This window comes from Amphiura filiformis, chromosome 10 (assembly GCF_039555335.1).
Source record: "Amphiura filiformis chromosome 10, Afil_fr2py, whole genome shotgun sequence".
Lineage (NCBI taxonomy): Eukaryota > Metazoa > Echinodermata > Ophiuroidea > Amphilepidida > Amphiuridae > Amphiura > Amphiura filiformis.
In genome coordinates, this window is record NC_092637.1 from 38,392,511 (window position 1) to 38,413,790 (window position 21,280).

General features: G+C 36.0%; 3 protein-coding genes across 4 annotated transcripts in view; 1 reads left to right on the forward strand and 2 right to left on the reverse strand.

The window, feature by feature from the left end:
- Nucleotides 1–21,280, forward strand: part of LOC140162817 (cysteine-rich venom protein TRI1-like) — a 120,761-nt gene that overhangs the window by 67,576 nt on the left and 31,905 nt on the right. The window lies entirely within an intron of this gene.
- Nucleotides 1–21,280, reverse strand: part of LOC140162819 (uncharacterized) — a 123,720-nt gene that overhangs the window by 41,169 nt on the left and 61,271 nt on the right. The window lies entirely within an intron of this gene.
- LOC140163265 (uncharacterized) lies at nt 498–16,560 on the reverse strand. The gene is made up of 8 exons (XM_072186663.1): nt 16,504–16,560; nt 14,662–14,786; nt 7,551–7,639; nt 6,940–6,969; nt 5,820–5,912; nt 3,125–3,238; nt 1,136–1,172; nt 498–751 (listed from the first exon to the last, which is right to left on the reverse strand). Coding segments are annotated over exons 1-8 (546 nt in total). The 3' UTR covers nt 498–750.

Genomic DNA, 21,280 nt, shown 5'->3' on the forward strand with positions numbered 1-21,280 from the left:
ACATACGACGCATCAAGTAAAGGCCCATTTAAACTGAACAAAGTCATAAATGTAACTAGTTGGGTCACTATACTTTGTAATGTAAGCTTATTGTAACATAATGATTCACAAGCGGGACAATTTTAGACTATTTTAATCAAAATTGGAGCATGGGTCCATGTTTAACTCTGTGGAGGCAAAAACATGTCATTAACCTATGTGCATATAAATAACTCGAGAACTGGACTTCGAAGACGGACAGGTCAAACTATACTTATTCTTCATAATTCGCCATTTTTGGTTTATCCAAATTAACATATGTACCTTGCAGGATTTTCTAGGGACTTTAAGTATGGTGTTAGTGAAATCTTGCTTTACTTGGACTAGTGTGTCAAACTACTTGTCAGTTGGGACACTTTCAATAGGGTAATGTAAATAAGCACCTCCCCTTTCCTCGAACATGTTCAATCATATAATGTTGCTCCTATGTGATGGGGAAGGGAGAGTTAAGGGAGGGTTTCGGCTTGTCACACAAAAAAGCGGCATTTAACTCGGATTATAGTAAACTGATCAGCACAGGGACTCATAATGATTTCCTCTGGGAACTAAATATGTCAAAAAAGAATGTATTATCATTTACTATAATGAATGATAAGGGACTTGTAACGTAAGCTGATTTACTATAATTACATTGTATTTAATATTTAATCTTTAAGCGTGGTATCCGGAAGTCGTCTTCATCTAGGTAGACCATAGACGGGTCAGATCTCATCTGTTTAAAAAGGGAAACATACGACACGTTATTCTAAAAGCTTTAGATGAACAACATTTACGTGAAAAAGAAGAAGAAGAAGAAGAAGTCCTCATAAAGAAGGTCAATATGGAAGGAAAAAATGCCAGGCATGTTTAGTGTTAAAGGTGACACTGTACTCTTTATTTTGATATAGGATTTTCCTATTACTTCCAAAATTTCAATGACTCTATTATCTTTGTGATTGCGATTGTATGAAAGTATGCACAATCACAGGTTTTTGCCTCTTTCCCAAAAAATTGCCATAAGTTCTGCCCTAAACGTATTATTTGCATCTTTTTTGATCCAAGTTCCCATTTATCTCAGTTGTCATTATTTGACATGATTGATATCACGTAAACTTACCATTCATTACACGGCGGTTCGCTTCCAGTTGCGGCTACTGCAATGAAAAGAAATGCGGACAAAGAATCCTACCATGAATATTCATACTTTGACATGCATCAGTTTTCACGACATAGGCAATCGACATGGATCCGAAGTGAATCCATGAAGAAGTGACCCTTAACAAGGAATTTGCACTGTAAATCACACGCTTAACAGGGATTACTAAAAAAAAATGTAACAATCATAATAACCAATTTTACTAATATCCGCGAAGCCAATTATAGCCAATCAAGGTATACACTGTAAATCCGTACCTGTAACACCTTTTGAACACATTTAAGGCGTTTTGCCAAATAGTTATTATTTATTATCTATATCACAGAGACTCTACATGTACCTTCTCAGAAAAAAAAAAGTGATTTCACCTATTCTAATACATTCTAATACTCTGATTTGCTCATGCATGCATGTTTTGTTTTCAAGGTTGTAGGCCTATATCCAATACTTGTTACATTTACAATACATCTTTTTCGTGTAATATTTTGGAAATTGCCTAAAATGACTTAATATTCTAGATATGCCTACTGGTTATAAAATTATTTCTTATTTAATATGCATTGTATACTTTGAATTTTGCATTGGTAAATCTTGTATTTTCTCTACTTACAAGGCTTGTTTGTCTTTGTTCGTTGTTTTTCCTAATGTATTAAATTTTGTTTTGCTTATTGTAAAATTGAAACATTATGTATAGGGTGCCACGTCATCACGCTGTGCGTTTGGTGGCATCCTCATCCTCTGTTTCTCATACTTTTGTCATATAATTTAAAATGTTCCACACTTTTTATACAAGAAAATATTATTCTGTATTATGTTAACATGTATTTTGAATGGATGAAATAAACTGAACTGAACTGAACTGAACTGAACACATCGCAAGTCCAAAATAAAATACAAACCGTCTCTTTGGTTTACAAGTTATCACACTTTGAATTTGTATCTAAACGCATCCTAAACACTTAGTAACGGTGTTGTGTAGGAAAATAGGTTTCAAAATATGAAACCTTTTTTCTTGAAAGGTACATGAAGATAATAATAACAAAAAACACCTAACGTGTTTAAAAGTACAGCTAAGGATTTATAGTGTATCTAAACATTTTGCCTTTGGAACTCGGAATATCTCTCGGGAATGCCCTCTAAATAACCGATGCGCAGTTATTAACCTCTAACTATATTTTGTAAAACAGATGGAAATAATACATTTTCTTACCGCAAAAACCACAAATAACTGGACATCTTCTTCTTATAACGGCATAATACTGACAGTCTTCTTGAAAATAGTCATAGTCTGAACAATATAAATACTCGGAATATCTCGCCGGACTACGCCTCTGGGGATATCGTTCGGTTCCAAAGGAAAAATGTTTAGATTTTTCACAATGCCCTCTAAATAACCGATGCGCAGTTATTAACCTGTAACTATATTTTGTAAAACAGATGGAAATAATACATTTTCTTACCGCAAAGTCCACACATAACTGGACATCTTCTTCTTATAACGGCATAATACGGACAGTCTTCTTGAAAATAGTCATAGTCTGAACAATATAAATACTCGGAATATCTCGCCGGACTGCGCCCCTCGGGATATTCCTCGGTTCCAAAGGCAAAATGTTTAGATTTTTCACAATGCCCTCTAAATAACCGATGCGCAGTTATTAACCTCTAACTATATTTTGTAAAACAGATGGAAATAATACATGTGACACGATCTGGTCCATGGGGGCCAAAGGCAGCAAATTTGAAACTGAGATAAAGGTCAAAATATGGAGTAAAAAAACAATAAAATACATAAGAAAATAGACATCAAAAAACTTCATAACTTTTGAACCAAGTATGCTTTGGTGTTTTCAGTAAATGATAGCCTATTGTATGTATAATGTAATAATTACAGTAACTCAATTTTCAAAAATGCCTCCTTTGGCCCCCATGGACCAAATCGTTTCTTACCGCATTTTCCACACATAACTGGACATTTTCTTCTTATAATGGCATAATACGGACATTCTTCTTGAAAATAGTCATAGTCTTCACAATATTCATGCTCTTCATCTATGCATTGATCTGCAAAAGAAGTGATTCTTATCAATTATTGACAAACATTTGAAATTATATACCTCATATAGATTTCTGTCATCTGATTGGTTGAAAGTGCAGTCATTGAATTAACTATGCGCGCAAAATGAACTATGGACCGGTCCATGGAAATGAACTATTTCCAGCGTAAAATGATATTACGCACGCGTTAATGTTTTCACGCGCTATAATTACGCAGAAATCGCAGATTGTAATCTGTGTGCCGTTCGCATTGAAACTATTAATTTCTCTTGCCAAAATCGATGCTTTTAACCAAACAGATGACAAGAATCTTAAGATTTGGTATATAAAACAAATATTGACTGCTTTTTATTCGGGGCATGTACGCCTCGGGGCATAGTCATGGTTTTGAGATCACCTTGGGCCTATAATTTTAACCATGCCCCTCATGGTAGTCAATTCACCAATTCACCAGCTATGGGACTGCAACCCAGTGAGCAGCTACCACCTGGAGCTGATTCCACATGGCCTGAGTGGCGGTGTCTCAACAGACTAAGATCAGGGGTCGGAAGGTGCAAGGTCGCTTTGCAGAAATGGGGCTACCTACCAGAAGGGCAAAACACTACCAGTGAGTGTGGAACGGTTCCACAGACTATGGAACACCTGTTGATGTGTCCACAGATGGGGCAACACTGCACACATGAGGACCTAGCTGAATTCAACGATTCTGCTCTGCGCTTGGACACGCTAAGAAGAAGATAGTAGTCAATATTTGTATACTATGACATTCTTTATATAATGCTCTTAGTTTGAGTTAACTAGAAAGCTCCCAGCTAACACAAAAAACGTTTAAAAAAAACTTTTTAAACAGGTTATATTTTAGATTGTTGGTTTTGGTAAAAACGTATTAATAATTTTTAAAATGTCGGGTCATAAAAACGTTTTAAAACGTTATGTATGAAAACACACTACAAAACTATTTTTAAAATGTTTTAAAAATGTTATTGTAAATTATATTTTGTGCAAACACTTTTTGCCAATATTTTGTCAACACTTAAATAACATTCTATTAGAATATTTGCAGGAGGTTATCAAAATGTTTTTAAATGTTATGAAAACGTTTTATACCCTTCATATACCCTTTATATAACCCAACATTTAAACTTGTTTTATTTCTTTGACAACCTTTTCTAACCTTTGGCGAATGATATCGAAAACGTTTTGTGTTTGCTGGGCCTATCCTGTTTTATCTTTCGTCATAAATATGACAAATGAATATTGCAAGAATTATTGTTGGGCCTAAATCATAATGTGGCAAAATTGAGGTACTGTCAACACATACTTCTGGAGCACTAAAATATAGTGCTCTGAAACTCGTATCTGTCGCCCAATGTCCCTGCAGTACAAATATGTGAAATGTTTTTAACACCATAGAATGTATCTTCTAGAATTTTTTTTTTAATTGGCGTAGCTGTTCGGCCTTCTCTTTGCACCACGAAAGCAGAAAAGTCATGCCCTGGTACCGATGGGTTTGAACAGGTTGTGCGACGTCAACTAGTGTGATCTCACCTGATCTGGTTAGTCTCTAGCCGTTTCCAAGAAAACGTCAGAGCTAGCTATATCGGCGACGAGGAATTCCTCGAAACCTCTCCCGGTAAGCGAAATAAACAAGTAGTGTTGCAGTTACTTTCGCTAAACTTAGCACCAATTCATACGAGCCCGGGAGCCCAATCTATATCCATGACATCCCGAGTATACTCCAATTAGCAATTTCAATCTTTATGATATAAACACTTGATTAAGGTTGGTCTTAACCATGGAATTATGGAAACTTACGGGCCTCATAACAGCTAAATTGTTGGTCTAAAGTATATAAAAAGTATATATATTTAGAACGGCAAAGACTTATGAATTTAAGATGAATTTATCAAGTCTTTGCCATTCTAAATATGTATACTTTTATATACTTTAGACCAACAATTAAGCTGTTATGAGGTCCAAAAGTGTCCATAAATTCAGGGTTAAGACCAACCTTAAATTGAACCATTTAAGATCTTTATAAGCAGTCTGGTCCGACTGCCTGATCAGGAAATACTGTTGAGTCAGGCAGCATGTTGCCTGCGCAGGCAACACAGGCTTTGGTAACCCTTCCGAATTTGACAGACTAAGGACTAAATTGTTCATGGTGATTTTATATAAGATCGATGGAAATTTTACTTTGACACACATGAGCTACATGTAAGTTGACAATTTTTCACTGGGCGAAAAAAAATTCCACCGGGAGGAAAATAATTGAAATAACAAAACAATTTCTAACGGTTTTAAAAAAATTGATTTAAATATGCAAATTACCTTTATTTTAACTAAAATTGATGAAAAAATACTACTGATTGTACATCCAGTGATAATTTTATGTATCTTACCTACTTCTTTACTCTAAATCAAGAAATAATGGTATATTAAAAGATGCTCTATTTGAAATAGAGCATTGCATTGTGGGATACTATGTTGCCTGCGCAGGCAACATGCTGCCTGATTCGGCAGTATTTCCTGATCAGGCAGTCGGACCGGACTGATAAGCATGATTAAGCATAATAAGCCTACTTACCCTCACAAAATGTCCCAAACCATCCTTTCTGACAAGAACATGTGCAGTCATTCTCAGTCGGTGTGCCACAATGGTGACACTTAATGGAACAATCTGAGAAGAAGCAGTATCAGGAAACGTGTGTTTGACTGGTTGTATAAAAGTTCTTTTAACCAAAAAATATTTTAATTCACCAAATCATTGCAAGTTCTAACAGGTAGAGCTTGACTAAAAAGTTTTAAATCCCGTAAAAAAAAACCAAATTGACATAGATTTAGAGTTCGTCGCAGGGCCGTCGCTAGACCATTTTCTCAAGGGGCAGTTGTGTCCTAAAATCGTGTCAAATGAAGATGCATAGGCCTTTTACAACTTTTGGTTAATTTAGTCCCGGTATTTTGATTCAGCTTACGAGGTTTGATGATGCTTTTCCAGGCATCAGAGAAACTGTTCTAGCACTCATATTTGTGATTTACATATAAAAAGGGTGGAATTATAACTCTCATTTTTGAGATTTTTGTTCAAGTTTGAGGTGAAAAAGGGAAACTCAAAGGTGACGTCTCGCAAATCTACTCACAGAATGGCTTTAAAGAGAAATGCGCACGGCGGCAATTTGGCATTTTAATACTCACTGTGAGGAAAACATGTGCACTCAAGCAGCCAAATTTTGATTTGGGGGGGCAAATAGGGAGCATACTATCAGATTGACATTGGTGTAGACGAGCAAATTCCTCCCTCTCTCTTTCCTTTTCTCCATCTCTCTCTTCCTTTCTCTTACTTTTTCCTTTAGGGGTCACCAGGAGGTGTCGCACCCCTCACACCCACCTACCCCCCATGGCGACGACCTTCGTCGGACAAGTATAAAACTGTCACACTTTCGTCAGTATTATTGTGGGCTGTCCCTTGACCAATAATATTAGCGGATCGCCTTTTTTACTTAAGAAATGGCTGCTCACAAAAGAGCCGTGGTATTTCAAAATGCTATAGTTGTCCGACGCCGAACCCGTTGAAACCCTTAATAGTATATAAAAAAGGCGACCAAAAACTCCAAAAAACTATTAAAGCGAGTACATTTCAAAACATTTTTTTGGAATCATATAAAAGGAGTTAATTTATTTAAAATACAAATTTAATACATTCTTACCGCATGTGATGCCGTCTTGTTTACAATTTCCTGAAATGTTCACAAAGTAAAATAAATGTCTTTATTTGCTATACACCGTTCAATATCAGAAAAAACATTGGTGCTATCTGACAATGTTAGGAAGAAAGTTTTCCTTCGGTTGACTCTATTACAGAAGTACGATTGTAATGCACTATAATTAACTCAAAGACCCTACGAAATTAAAAAAAGGGCACAATGTCTGAGAGTGATTACTAAATTTATTATCAAGCAATATTATAGCATTTTCTAAAAAGGAAGTCCTTGATTTTATTTAATAATTCATCTTTCTACACCAATGCTTTAATGGACTGATAACTTGCAATAACTATAAACTTTAGGTACTGTATTTTATGAAATAATCTATGATTTTTAATAAAATCTCGGGATCAGAATCCGATTGAAATTTTAGTCGAATTTGCATATGGTTGAAATTTCTCGTAGGGCATGCGTAAGTATCTACGGGGAATCGACGGACTAATATATAAATAACTTTTGCTGCGACGACAAAACGTTATAAATACATGTATAAACCCAAATGATATCGAGAGTGACCGATTTATGTCAACTGAATTTTATTGAAATATACTTACTGCATTTGTTTTCAAAGCACCAACTCGCTTCAGGCCCACATCCTTCACAGCTTGGTCCCTTCGTGTATGGTCTTCCCCCGTAATTGCCCCTAAATGTTGGAACCAGTTTGACGTCATTCACTTTCAATGAAAACTAAATTACATTATTATTTGTGATATTTCAGTTCCCCTTATTATTTATTTATTTATTTACTTCTCTGTGGTAGTACACACCATACTCACACATCCCTCCTTACACAAAAACGCACACCCCCATCCCCTTGCGGGAATTCCAACAATTATGTTGGTCATATCACACTTATACATTGTGGTGAATATGAGTTTTGAACATATCAATAACCTCGCCCTCGGCGATATCGGGCTTCTACTACAAGGGTCATTTCTGCATGTTCCATGTCTTCCCCACATGCCAGGAATGGCGACACCGGGGTGACAGGGGTTGCACCAACCACCCAAAAAATTAGCCCGACCGATCCTACTTGAAAGGCCCCTCCACCCGTAGAACAACCTTTTTTCTTCGTGAATTATCAGTACGACGCATTCTTCACACAACGCAAATAATCGCACAATTTAAGTGTAACGGGCGCATAGCGGAATAATCTGGAGGTACACTAGTTTGCCCCCTATAAGCGACTCTATGTGATGTGTCTTTGGCTCTAATCTCTTTGAGCCATATACAGTGCACAAAATAATTAAGGTACCAGTTATGTTCACCCCTTTATATTCTAACAAACACAAATATTTCAAATTTAATACATGTATACTCGTTAGCTCTGATTTAATAATAATAATAATAATATTTATTTCTTACATACAAAATTTAGAATATGTTAAAAACACCAAAACTGTACCTCAAATTGAACATTGTTTAATCATGTTTGTTGGATCTTTTAAATGATTTTTATGCATTTCTTGTATGTAATTGTTTGTTTTTGCTTCGTTTTCCCTGCATTGGTCCATGCTGTTGTTTTGCACTGGCATGTTGGCCATGTCCTGGGTTTTGTGTGTGCTTTTTAACCTTGTTTGTTCATAAAGTAATATGATGATTAATTACACAAATATATTTCAACTACACCAGGCACAAAAAGAAACTCGTCAGTTATATTCACACTTGCTGTTCAATAACTTGATAATTTTGGATTATTCTGAAATATACATTTTGTTAATTGGACTTTTCTGTCTCATTTGACACCCTGTTCGTGAACATTGAGCAAGAATTGACCAAGATTTGCGCCTCCAAACTCTCAAACCCCAAAATGAAAAGTTGCAATTTTAACGATTCAATTGTGCCTGTTACACTGTGTGCTCTATTGATTGGCCCGTGGTGCTTGTGTGCAATACAACGATGCGTTCCCATTGAAAATCGTTGAAAATGCAACTTTTGATTTTGGGGTTTGAGGCTTTGGAGGCGCATATCTTGGTCAATTCTTGTTCGTTTTTCACGAACAGGGTGTCAAATGTATATTTTAGAATAATCCAAAATAATCAAGATATTGAACAGCCACGGTTGTTTGATGGGATCATTTATTAGTTTTTCAAACAAAACATCATGTACAACCAAAATTTAGGCTTAAACAGCTATAAGTGATATCATGCTAATGCATACAGATGCTTTTGAGTCATTCTCAACTTTAATTTCCCCTCTTTTACAAAATGATTCACTTTTATAGCATTTGTAAAGCTTTTTTTGGATATAAAATGTATCTATTAATGACAAAATTGGCGGCGCTATTTAGTTACTGGAAATTACTCTTTCAAACTTTTAATGCAATTAATTCCTTTTATTGTTTGACAAAATATGTTTATAAAATTTCCTTGTTGCTTGTGTCACCTATTCCAGGTGTTTTAATGGCAGTATTAATCACCTACCCTTTGCAAATAAAGAAATATGATTTAGGATAAATAGCGCCATCTATAGTTTGCATTTAGTTAATAATGAAGCCAATTCTATATACATCAAACAACCGCGCAGCAAAGATGAATATAACTGACGAGTTTCTTTTTGTGCCTGGTGTATATCAAATAATATACAACCGATACCGAGATAAGAGATGAGAATAGGTTAAAAGGTAAAGTAAAAATTGAAAAGTTTAAGATATCACTAAATGCATCTTTTAAATGGTGTGTTTTTAAAATACCGTAATACCTTGACTACAAGCATATGCCTCTTTTCGATAAAAGAGACGAGAGACAGACATTCTCCAAAAAAATATTAGTTGGAGTTTGAACAACTATATTATTGATATAGGCGGTTGTACAAACATGTATTATTGTAAGACCAATGTTTGTGGAGGGTATTTGCCTTTCGTCTCCTTCGTCAAAAAAATACCTCGTTTAGAGGCATATATGCTTCCGGGATATGCTTGAAGAAGGCAGAAGAAATTCTACGGTACTCTTAAAATGATTGATGGAATCTGAAAATCTATTTGTATAGGCAAGTTATTCCACAGGACTGGAGCTGCATTACAAAAAGCTCTCTCACCATAAAACTTTGTATTGCACTTTGGGACACCCACCAAATTCAGAAAGTAGCAGAAAGTAGTGAACGGGTGGATTGATATGTATTAACCGATTATTTTAAATACAGCGGGGCAAGATCATGCAAGGCCTTTAAAGTAATCAGGAACAAATCGTACACGATACGCTGCTCAATAATGAAAGCCAGTGGAGATCGTATACTGGCTTCATGTGGTCACGATATTTTACACGAGAGACCAGGCGCGCAGCAGAATTCTGAATGCGCTGTAATTTGGCGATCCCATGTTTTGGAAGATACTTGCAGATCCTACAAATCTTGCTAAAGCTTTCACATGCTTTTTCATGTTAAGGAGGCACACAGGATCACTAATTATCCATTATTATTCACCTCATAACTCGAAAACTATTTATGTAAATTATATAAAAGTATACATTTTTTGAACGGAAATGAGCTCATAAATCCATTTAAGATGTCAGTTTTGGGTCAAAAAGTACAATTTTCTAGAAAATCCAAAAAAACGGCTTTTTTGACCAAAATTTTTGGTCCGCCATAAAAAAATTATTTGAAAATCAAAAACTGTAAAACATGAATTTTATTAATTTAGACAAATAAATCTAGAAAGTGTTTTTTTATTTTTTCGAAATTTTGCTTAGTTTTTAAAATATAGGCAAAAAATCAGTAAAAACGTGTGACCCGTGTTCAAATGTTTGAATCATGGGTGATAAAAAAAGTTCTAGGCCCTAATTTAAAAAAATGAAAAAACACTATCTAGATTTTGGCCATATCTAAACGTTTGACTTAAAAAACTTACCTCAGCGATGCTTCATTTAGACGCTATGGCGGACCAAAAATGGTTAAAAGTGGTCAAAAGTGAACTTGCCGAAAATCGCGATTTAGAAAAATACAGCGGATTTTAGGTCCATTTTTGAAGATTATTCCATAAATATACAATCTGGTGACTTGTGACGTTTGGTCAAGTTAGAAAATGAGAAGGGGCGTCCAACTGCAGCAGATTGGCATTTTTTTGGTGATTTAGAAGGTAAAATATACAATATGACAAAATTATCCGTGCACATTCGGCAGATGTTTATCCACATGTTGTAGCCATTTTATTTACTGCAGTCTTGTTTCCATGGTGCAGCAAAGCTTCCGGCAATGCCGCGGCGTCGCGTCGGCGTTTGAGGAGCGACAGGGCGCGCGGACAGACAGACAGGTTACGCGAATAAGTTGCACAGTGCATGGTCGTGTTGCCGCGAACGAAACCATGATTATTTAAGCACAATTTTGTCCTGTTCCGTATAAAAAAAAAGATCATGCTCTGTTAGGTATTAAAATTTGCGGACTTCCGAACATTAAAATTAGCATAATAACTGACAAGCAATTATTTTATTGCATTTTTGATGTTGTTAGGCCTACTACTCGTTGCTTTTTTCTTTTTAGTTGGTGCTTGAGAGGCACCACAGCAGCCCGTCCGCGCCAAAGATATGCATTTTAACGCCCGTTATAGCTAGGCCTACACCACAGGAATCCCAAGTAATAAATTGTTATTGTAATTGTTTGTTGTTATCATATTTTATTTTTAACTTTTTACGGAATATCAAACACATACAAAAGTCATAGGCCTATTATAGGCCTAAAGCCACAATAAAGTTGTAAAATATTTTGTACCGCATAAAAAGTGAATAAAATACAACAACAACAAAAAAAGTGTGTCTGTTGTTGTTTTCAATCAAATAAACGTGTAAAAAGTGGGGTAAAAGTTGTAATATGTCTTGAATAAACTTCTTGTAAAACGGACAAAAAGTAGGCCTATATATATGTGTTAAACGGGCAAACACGGAGATGTCACAAGAAAACTGAAAAACACGGAAATTGACATAGCCTAACAAAACCGAATTTCAAAAGTAGAAAACGGAACACTTATGGCTTTAAATTAGATTGTGGTTTATGCAGTATACAGGCATCATGCTATAGGGCCTAAAAAGCGTTTTAAAACACTGCATGAAAACATTCACGAAAAATGCTTTAAAGCAGTTTACCTTTTAAAGTATGCAGAAAACATTATAAACGTGAAAGTTGAAAGCCAGACAAACATTGCAAATAAAAAGGCATTCGGCCAAAACATTCGCAAAAAGTGTTGTAAAACCAAAAGCTTTTATCGCAATCATGGCATATGGTAGACCTAATAGGCCTACTAATGGAAATGTAGTTAAAATGGGTTATGAAAAAAGCACGAATTTGCGTTTTTGATTATATTTCTCGTTTGAAATTATTATTTAGCATTACATTCATGAAAATGCTTTCATAAACGCGTGCTCGCTATTATCGACATTTTTGACATAGATTTGTAGGCCTATGCCTAGATGGTCGATATGATGTATTGAAATGTCAACGTTTTTGACATTGCGTTAATGGTCAATCAGGAGTAGAGAACATGCTTAAATCCGTGTTTTAATAACACTTTGAAACATTATTCAGGGCCTTAGGTATCTAATATAGGCCTACCGGTAGTAACTGCTTGCCTATTTTTTATGGTCTTCAAAATTAAGACGAGACTGAACGACCGCAGAGGCCCCCGAACCAAGGCTGGGACTGCATAAAATATAAGCTAATATAATAGGCCTATTCTTGTCCAACTACAGCAACTTGGTAAATCAAATAATGGAATGAATGAATGAATGAATGAATGAAATAAAACAAATTTTTAAACATAAAATAATAAGCCTAATGATGTACTATACGGGCTAATTCTAGCCTACTAGCAAAATATTTAGGGCCTACGTTTTCTATCGTATCTACCAGATTGCGTCATCATTACAGGGCTTCTTACGGGTAACTATATACTTCTTACAGATAAATTTCATCTTTTAAGTTCAGAATGAAACTTGAAAAACAAAACAAAAACAAACAAAAAATTCACTATTATGTCCATATAAAAGAAATATAGGCCTAATTTATACCACTAGGCTATATCAGCACTTTTTGGCGAAATTTATCGAGTAGGCCTACTGATTCTGGGACGGGGAGGCCCCGTCGGGGACTCGGACGGTGGTGGTCTGTCGGCCAGCAGTTTCGCAATGCAATGGTGCAAGCTTTACCTACCTTGGAAGAGATCAATACGATAAAATACGGCAGTGATTGCGATTGGCGACTCCAGCGCCTCAATCAGCAATCACCTCACCCATCCAGTTTACCATGTGTGCGTGTCTTTGCTAGCTGTACGCCGCAGTACGCGTTACGAGAACGCGATCTATTGCGGGAAAACAATGATTTATTTGCTTTCGCATTTTGACGAATTTTTAATGAAAAAGGGTCTTTAAAATAGCTTTTCTTATGGTTCAAATTTTAAGATTTCTGTAAAATCTATTAATGACAAGATAAAATACGGTTTGAAGATGACATTAGTGATGAAAACTCAATTTTGGCCATGTAACACTTCAATGATCCTGTGTGCATCCTTAAGTGCACTATCAATCACAACACCAAGATCTCGGGCTGAGGTCGACGGATCTATAGCTGCATTACCAATGGTAAGTGGTGGTAGTGGCAGGGTCTTGACAAATTGAGATGACAGATGAATAACCTCAGGTTTTGAATCATTCAGCATTAGCTTATTGGTAACTGCCCATGCCTTAATATCTGAAACACACTGTTCAATATCAATACTCTCACTACGCTTGGATGGATCAAGAACTATTATACAACTGTGTGTCATCAGCATGAATCATGTAACTCAACCCATAGGATGAAATGATGTCACCTAGTGGGGCAGTATACATGGTAAATATGAGTGGACCCAATATGGATCCCTCAGGTACACCCTCATGAAGTAAGAATTCATCCGAGGTGTCATCATAAACATCAATGCACTGAGTAAGGCCCTTGAGATAGGATGACATAATTTAAAAGCAGTGCCTTTAATACCATAGCGCTAACGCAGTCTCTGCAGCATGATGTAATGATCGATCAAATCTAACGCAGCCGAAAAATCAAGTAAAGTAAGAGCGGCTTCCTGGCGCTAATCAACTGCATTTATGACCTCATTTGTTGAAATTGTTTGAGGAAAAGAAATGGTGATCTAACACCTGCAAAAGAAACGAAATCAAAAGTAGCACGTTTGTGTTCTAATCATTTCAACGCATGAGGTCATAAATTTGAGCTAAAAGATGCTGATATTTATCTTTGTTTGTTTATGATATACAGGGGCGAAATAGCTGGTACCTTAATCCTTTAAAGACCCATTCAGTGATCCCAGCGAAAGTGTAAAAAAATTAAAATTGTTTATAAATTGCTTAAAAGTGAAGGATAAGTCATTCAAATTGTCATTTGGTAGTTTTGAAATGAAAAATTTGGCAAAAAACAAAGAAAACAACAGTATTGACGAAGTTGAAGCCCCATTCAAATACATGTAACTAATTTAGATATTGTCAGTATCTAAATTACAGATCCATACAAATTCTATATTTTTGTCTTAAATACCTGGCTTTCGGCTGAACCACTAATAGGCTATGCTAACACATTTATGACAATGACAAAAGTACCAAAATCTGAATTTTGATGATTTTTACGATCGTCCGGATCAGCAAATCACTGAATGGGCCTTTAAGTGTACAACGCACTGAACATACTTACCCTGGTTTATAATTACAAATCACGATCCACCAATTGTTGTACGTCTTACCCTCGCTACTATGGATGGCGGAAACCTTCAAAATACGCCTAAGAATACGCCTAAGAATACGCCTAACCTTAGACGTCTAAGATGCAATCTTAGACGTCTAAGATGCATTCTTAGGCGTCTAAGATGCAATCTTAGGCATCTTAGGCGTCTAAGAATTTCGCGGTAGACTTAAATCAACGAATCACAGGACCAGAAATCCCAAACAACCAATCATCTAAGGCGTATTCAATTATTGACCAATGAAATCTTAGACGCCTAAGATTTTACACGCCTAAGAATTCTTACACGTCTAAGATTGACATTTTAGTGATGGACGGTATCACCAATGTGATAGCTCTTAAAAGCACCTTGGAAGACTACTAGCAGCTCGTATTACAGATACCATGCGCAGTGATCGAAAGTACCACGGGATAATCAGTCCCGTCATCTCTGGTTCAGTTCAGGTTATCTATAGGAATAAGTTTCGAATAGAAGTGCCATTATAATCCGGCAGAATGACAAATCGCCGCCCCATTTTGTACCAGGTTATAGAGCTCTTCAATTATAAAAGACGATTTGGCCTTGGCCCGGGGGCCTTGGCGAAAATATGTCACACGCTGTTCGAATTATAAAGACATAGTTGGTTGACCTTATAATGTGTGTGCACTCATAACTTGACCTCTGAACGTATTGGATGTAAACGCATCATACCCTACACCGTCAGGTTAACTATCTTGATGAATGGAGGCATCGAGGTCTCTTAACTGTGTATTTGGAGATGATGTCCTTTTGGCTCAGTCATAGCACACGAGTTAAAGGAGCATATTAAAATAACAGATGTGGAAAATAGGAGTATAAACTGACCATAGATACCAGTTGTAGTCCTACTGTATATGGCATATTGGATGGCCTAGGGGAAAGTTAGCCCATATTTGCAAGACTATCATTGCCTTCAAGGTGAAACAAACCTACTCATGTTACCCTCTGGCCATGGGCTGGCCTGGTGTCAGATCTTACCCAGGGAAAGATGACATTCCAATATCGGCCTTTAAGAAAAAACATATACATGAAAAATGAGAAGGGTACATGTATAGTTGACACCATAGACACGTGCTCTTTGTTTAAACATTACAAGTAATATGAGTGGCAAACATTAATGTTTCATATTGCTTGCAACCCCCTCCTCCCCCCAATCAATGTTGGAGCCAATACTATAGTCCGTTCCTATCTCAGTATCAAAACAACATTGACTAGGTGGGTGCGGGGGGTGAAGATTTCATACTAAATAAAACTAAATCCCTCATCACTGACATCATCATCACCACCACGACTCTAATAATCATCTGACATCATTTGTATTATCAATCATCGTCATCATCATCATCATCATCATCATCTTCATCATCATCATCATCATCACTATCATCATCATCATCATCAACAACAACAACACACCACCCAGCCGAAGTATTCTCTAACGCAAAGCGTCCGTCGTACGTTTTGATCGAATTTGCGATACCGTCCATCACTAGTCACGGTCAAATGGTCAATCTTAGACGTGTAAGAATTCTTAGGCGTGTAAAATCTTAGGCGTCTAAGATTTCATTGGTCAATAATTGAATACGCCTAAGATGATTGGTTGTTTGGGATTTCTGGTACTGTGATTCGTTGATTTAAGTCTACCGCGAAATTCTTAGACGCCTAAGATTGCATCTTAGACGCCTAAGAATGCATCTTAGGCGTATTCTTAGGCGTATTCTTAGGCGTATTCTTAGGCGTATTTTGAAGGTTTCCGCCATCCATACGCTACCTACAACTGTAGGGCAAAATGCTGCACCGCATCCAACATGGGTGTTCGTCGACCACACCATCTTTATAAAGGAATCAGAATACTTTTTATTAAGTCGCTCTAATTGCTCAATATATTTCTTATTTGCATAATAATTGTTTGTTATCGAGTATATAACCATCCGGCTTACTAACTCACCTGACCCGTAACCAAAACAAATAGTTTTTTTTCATTGAAAATAATGAATTCACTCATGAAATTAAGCAGTGAAATTTCAAAATTAAATTTTGTTATTCTTTGCCAAAAATACGTAAAAAATATTAGCAACATTTGTCAGGAAAATTAATTGTCCATTCGAAGAAACCCGACTTATTATATTTGATCAACCTTGGTGCTCTACGGGGATGTAAACGACATTAATTCAAAATTGTATTGTTGTCCTACTACAACAAATCTAGGTGATTCCAATTAAGGGATGAAATCAAAACTCGACCGGCGGTCAACCGCCGGTTCCGGGCGTTTCCGTCCGGTTGGAGCCGATTATATTGTTCTAAACAATGGAGTGTGGTTCAACCGCCGGCAACCGCCGGCGGCCGCGGTGGTCGAGTTTTGATTTCATCCCTAGATGAAATTTAGAAATTGTGTTTACATTACAAATATGCCAAAAATCAGGATTGACAAATATTAACCAAATACATTTGAACAGATCTTACATAATGGCTTTAAAATAGTGGTAATAAATACTACTTCAAACACTAGATGACAATAATAAAGAATAACACTTATTTATTTTAATTTTAAAGTGAGAAATCTTCATCTCAACTTGGACTAGGGCTGGTACAAGTACTCCAAATGCAGACCCTATAACAGATATCCTAATATCATATATTCCAATCGCATCAGTCACTGAAACTTGACTATATTATTAATGTAAATGCATATGGAAAGGTTTCTATACTCGATACACCTGAGCACACATTTTCGTCCAAGAGCTCTCAAGCAAGCAGTGAATTGTCTCCGCACAGTCTTTGATTACACTACACGGTTAAGTACATAGCAATGTAAGAGCTGTGGAGCTTATAGCTTTTTTTTTATTAAAGGAAAGGTAATACTTCCCCCTAAAAACAATTTTCGTCACTAGGTCAACAGATTTTATAATTTTACAATTTTATAGCAAGGCGAAATGTGGAAAAGATGTGGAAAACTACCTATCCGAGCACGTTTTTTGACCAAAACCTGAACTTTACAATATTTTTCAAATTTTATGTCATTAAATGAAAAAAGCACACTAATATTGTCCATATACTAGCGTCACTAGAATGAGCAATAGCCAATTCTCTTTAAATTGCAAATCTTGTTCAAAAAGTTACTATTTTCGCCTGTTTTGTCATACGGTTATAAATTCAATGAACTATGACTTTGCTAAAGAGCGCTTACAAATTGATATGCTATTCTCTAACTTGCTCGCATTGCCACGCATATCACAATGGTTGCCAAAATAAGACAAGTGCATATAAGAGAGTAGCAAAATAATTGAGCTAATTTCTGCTTTGAATAATAATAAAAAATAACTCCCCCCTTAAAATTACAAAACATTTTTTTGCATAACTTGACATACATTTCGTTGATTTGAAAAATTAAAAAAACTGTGAATAAAGGAATTATTTTCCTACCCTCCCAAAGTTCTTTTTAAAAAAAATCTGTTTGTTTTGGCCAAAAATAATCACATTTTTCAAAAATGATGCTTTCAGAAAAAGTTGCACTTTTCCACATCCTATACATGTAATGTACAAAAATATTCTCGATATCAATGTTTTGATTGATTTAATGGTGTTTTTGTTTTCTTTCATTTTTATGTATACGATAACCCAGTCACCCATGCAATCATCTTGCAATTTAAAACAATGATTTATTGACATGTACGGGGTATTTCTAGAAGCTTTTGAGCCGGTATTTCAAAAATGGTAAAATCAATTTAGAAAATGAAACTAGGTTAGCATAATTTTCTAGAATAAATATTTGAATACTGCTAATTGTGCAGAAAATGATCCAATTACGTATCAAAGTAACAAAGTACCAAATTGGAATAACTCAAAACAATAAGTACCAGTAACTTGATATGTACGAGTTTCATCAACTTACATGTTGAGTTACAATAACTCAACTAATTGGTTCTTTGAACCTTGTTTATTTTTCTAAGTTCCCTGAACATGAATTCAGAAGTTGGCATTACTTAAAAAGTTGACGCAACGACTTACATCAACTTTTTAAGCAATGCCAACAAAGTTGATTAGTTGCCGGAACTTCTTGAGCCTTTTCAGCATTTTTTTAACTTCGGATAACTAAAATGAATTTTGTTTTCATTGGCAACTTTTACACTATTTTTGAGTTGTCCAAACTTACTCCTTTTGAATTGCGCCAACAAGGCGAACAAGTCATTTCTATGAGTGTACAAGTGTCCGCAGTGACAAACTCCTAATAACATAGAGCTTGCGATGTTCCATACGATTTTATAACTTTCAGAGTATGGTAGAATAAGTTGGGCCTATATAAAAATACGAAAAAAGTAAATAAATTCTAATTTAGCCAATCACTGAGAGTGTTATTAATCTTAAGCTGGAACGGTAAAACCCTTATACTTTTCAAATTGAAATACCGTTTTATAGTACCAGAACTATAGAGTATTATTGACTTACTTCAGTGTAGTGACCACATGCTGTTATCGAGCAACTATTTGCGTCATAATTATACCCAAATTCTTCAAAGTAAAAAGCATCGGTCGCACGAACGCCACCCGGAGGTGAGCTCAAGCTTCCACTATTGCCCCACATATTTTGGCCGCCTCGATTGTGTCCAGCTGTACAAGCTGCAGCCCATTGTTCAGCCTCATTAGCCTCGTTGTCATCCCAATACTTGATAATTTGAAGACAAAAGAAAATAGATTTATACAATAACGGTGAAATTATTCGGGCAGATAGTGAAGTCATGTGGTACACTATTATCTTAAAGTTAGGGTGCATTTTTTATATTCCATTGCCCACAGACTGTGGGCCACAGTCACCGATTAACCCTAACAAGGAACATGCTTTTTTGCTATCGGAAGGCAGAGAAGGAACGAAAAAGGTGCCCATATAAATGACGTTAGGGTGATTGCGCAATGCCATCACGTGGAATGCATGCATGCGCAGTGGTTTTCCTTGTATATAAGATTTTGTAAGATTTTTACGTGTTAGGGTTAAATAGGCTCCATCCACTTCAGGGCAACATCCGGGGAACCATACAATTTTCAATAATGTAATATGGCAGAATCAGGGGCCTTATAGGCGAGTGTGATGGCAGGAATCAACGAGTGTGATTGTAGTTATGCTTAAAGCCATATTATAACATTTGCTGAGGATGACGCCCTCACTGAATTTTTTTAATTCCCTTTTTTACACGATTAAATTGTACTTTATTAAACCAATATACCCTGCAAAAATCAAGACTCTAGGTGCTGTAGTTTTGTCAAAATCCGAGATTTTGAATAAAACGCCGGAACTGGCGCTTTATTATTACGATGGAATTATTAGTCGAACGCATACACGATGTTCATAACACACAGTACGTACACGGCTTGCGGGACGGTGATATACACAACAAAGGGTCGTACCACAACATGACCGAAGGAGTGTCGAGTGGTACGTATTGGCGACATGTGTGCTGGTAGTAAATTCCAATTTTCTTTGCTTTGCCGTAGTTGTTCGGCTCAAAAATAAAAGGGGATATATCTGACAGTAAAAGCTTTTTTTTTTGAAAATGTTATAATATGGCTTTAATCAAAATAGGGAATTGAGACAAGGTACCCGCATAAAAAATAATTACAACTTTTATGGCAACAAGTTCAACGTTTCCACTATCATGACTAAGTCTCTTACTCGGCTGTTTGAAAACCCACAAACTGAACTGAAAAACGACATGGCATATTAAATTTGCTGTAGATTATTAAATATCGCCCAATCACACCAAATAAAATTCCTTATACAGCCGACGCATCACTAATTTTACGCCAAGATGTTTTTATATAGTTGTAAAAAAAAACCCGAATGTATAATAATTTTGGTGACACAGCCTGCATAAGGCCCTACACATAATAGTATGTGTAATTGATCGCTTACAGCATCAGCAATGTTAGAGAACCCGGGTTGAACGATTCGAGGTAAAAAAAAAGTGAATAAACAAACAAGACAAGTTGAACTAAACAAAGTAAAGTAAATATTTACCATGTACTTCATATCTTGTGCTGGTGGTGAAACCTGGCCCCTTAACTCGTTATGTCTGTTTAATATGGCATCCTTCTCAGCCTGGGTGAAATGTACTATCGTACCAGTTGTCTGTCTTTTCACGTCTTCGCCGTCACCTATCATTTACACACATTCAATATAAACACAACACATTAAAGTCATAATGTACGATCTTATAATATGAATTTGGTTAATTTTTTTCAAACCTGATTTTTTTTTTTGCATATTTGTAATGTTTACACATGTCACAACTTGCACCTAAATGGAATCAGCCAAATGTGTTGTGTTTGTAGGTAAACAGAGTAAAGTTCGACATAAAGTCATAATTCAAGAAATTATGACTTTATGTCCGCCCATAGAACTGCATGTTAAACGGCCAAAATAACAAGCAGTGTTTCTTTCACGTTACCTCGTTATTTCAGCTCAAAATGGACAGAAACCATTCCCGATCATTATTACTAGTATATTTATTTCAGCATTTTGAGTATATAATGACAAATTTGAAATTGGAAGGAAATCGTA

Bases quoted from the DNA above. Each gene is read 5' to 3' on its own strand.
- LOC140163265 (XM_072186663.1), bottom strand. From the start codon at position 16,560: ATGGTGTGGTCGACGAACACCCATGTTGGATGCGGTGCAGCATTTTGC. The intron at 14,787-16,503 runs GTAGGTAGCGTA...ATTGCATCTTAG, and splicing joins CAGCATTTTGCCCTACAGTT to ACGTCTAAGGTTAGGCGTAT. The intron at 7,640-14,661 runs GTAAGTATGTTC...TCCAACATTTAG, and splicing joins ATTTGTAATTATAAACCAGG to GGGCAATTACGGGGGAAGAC.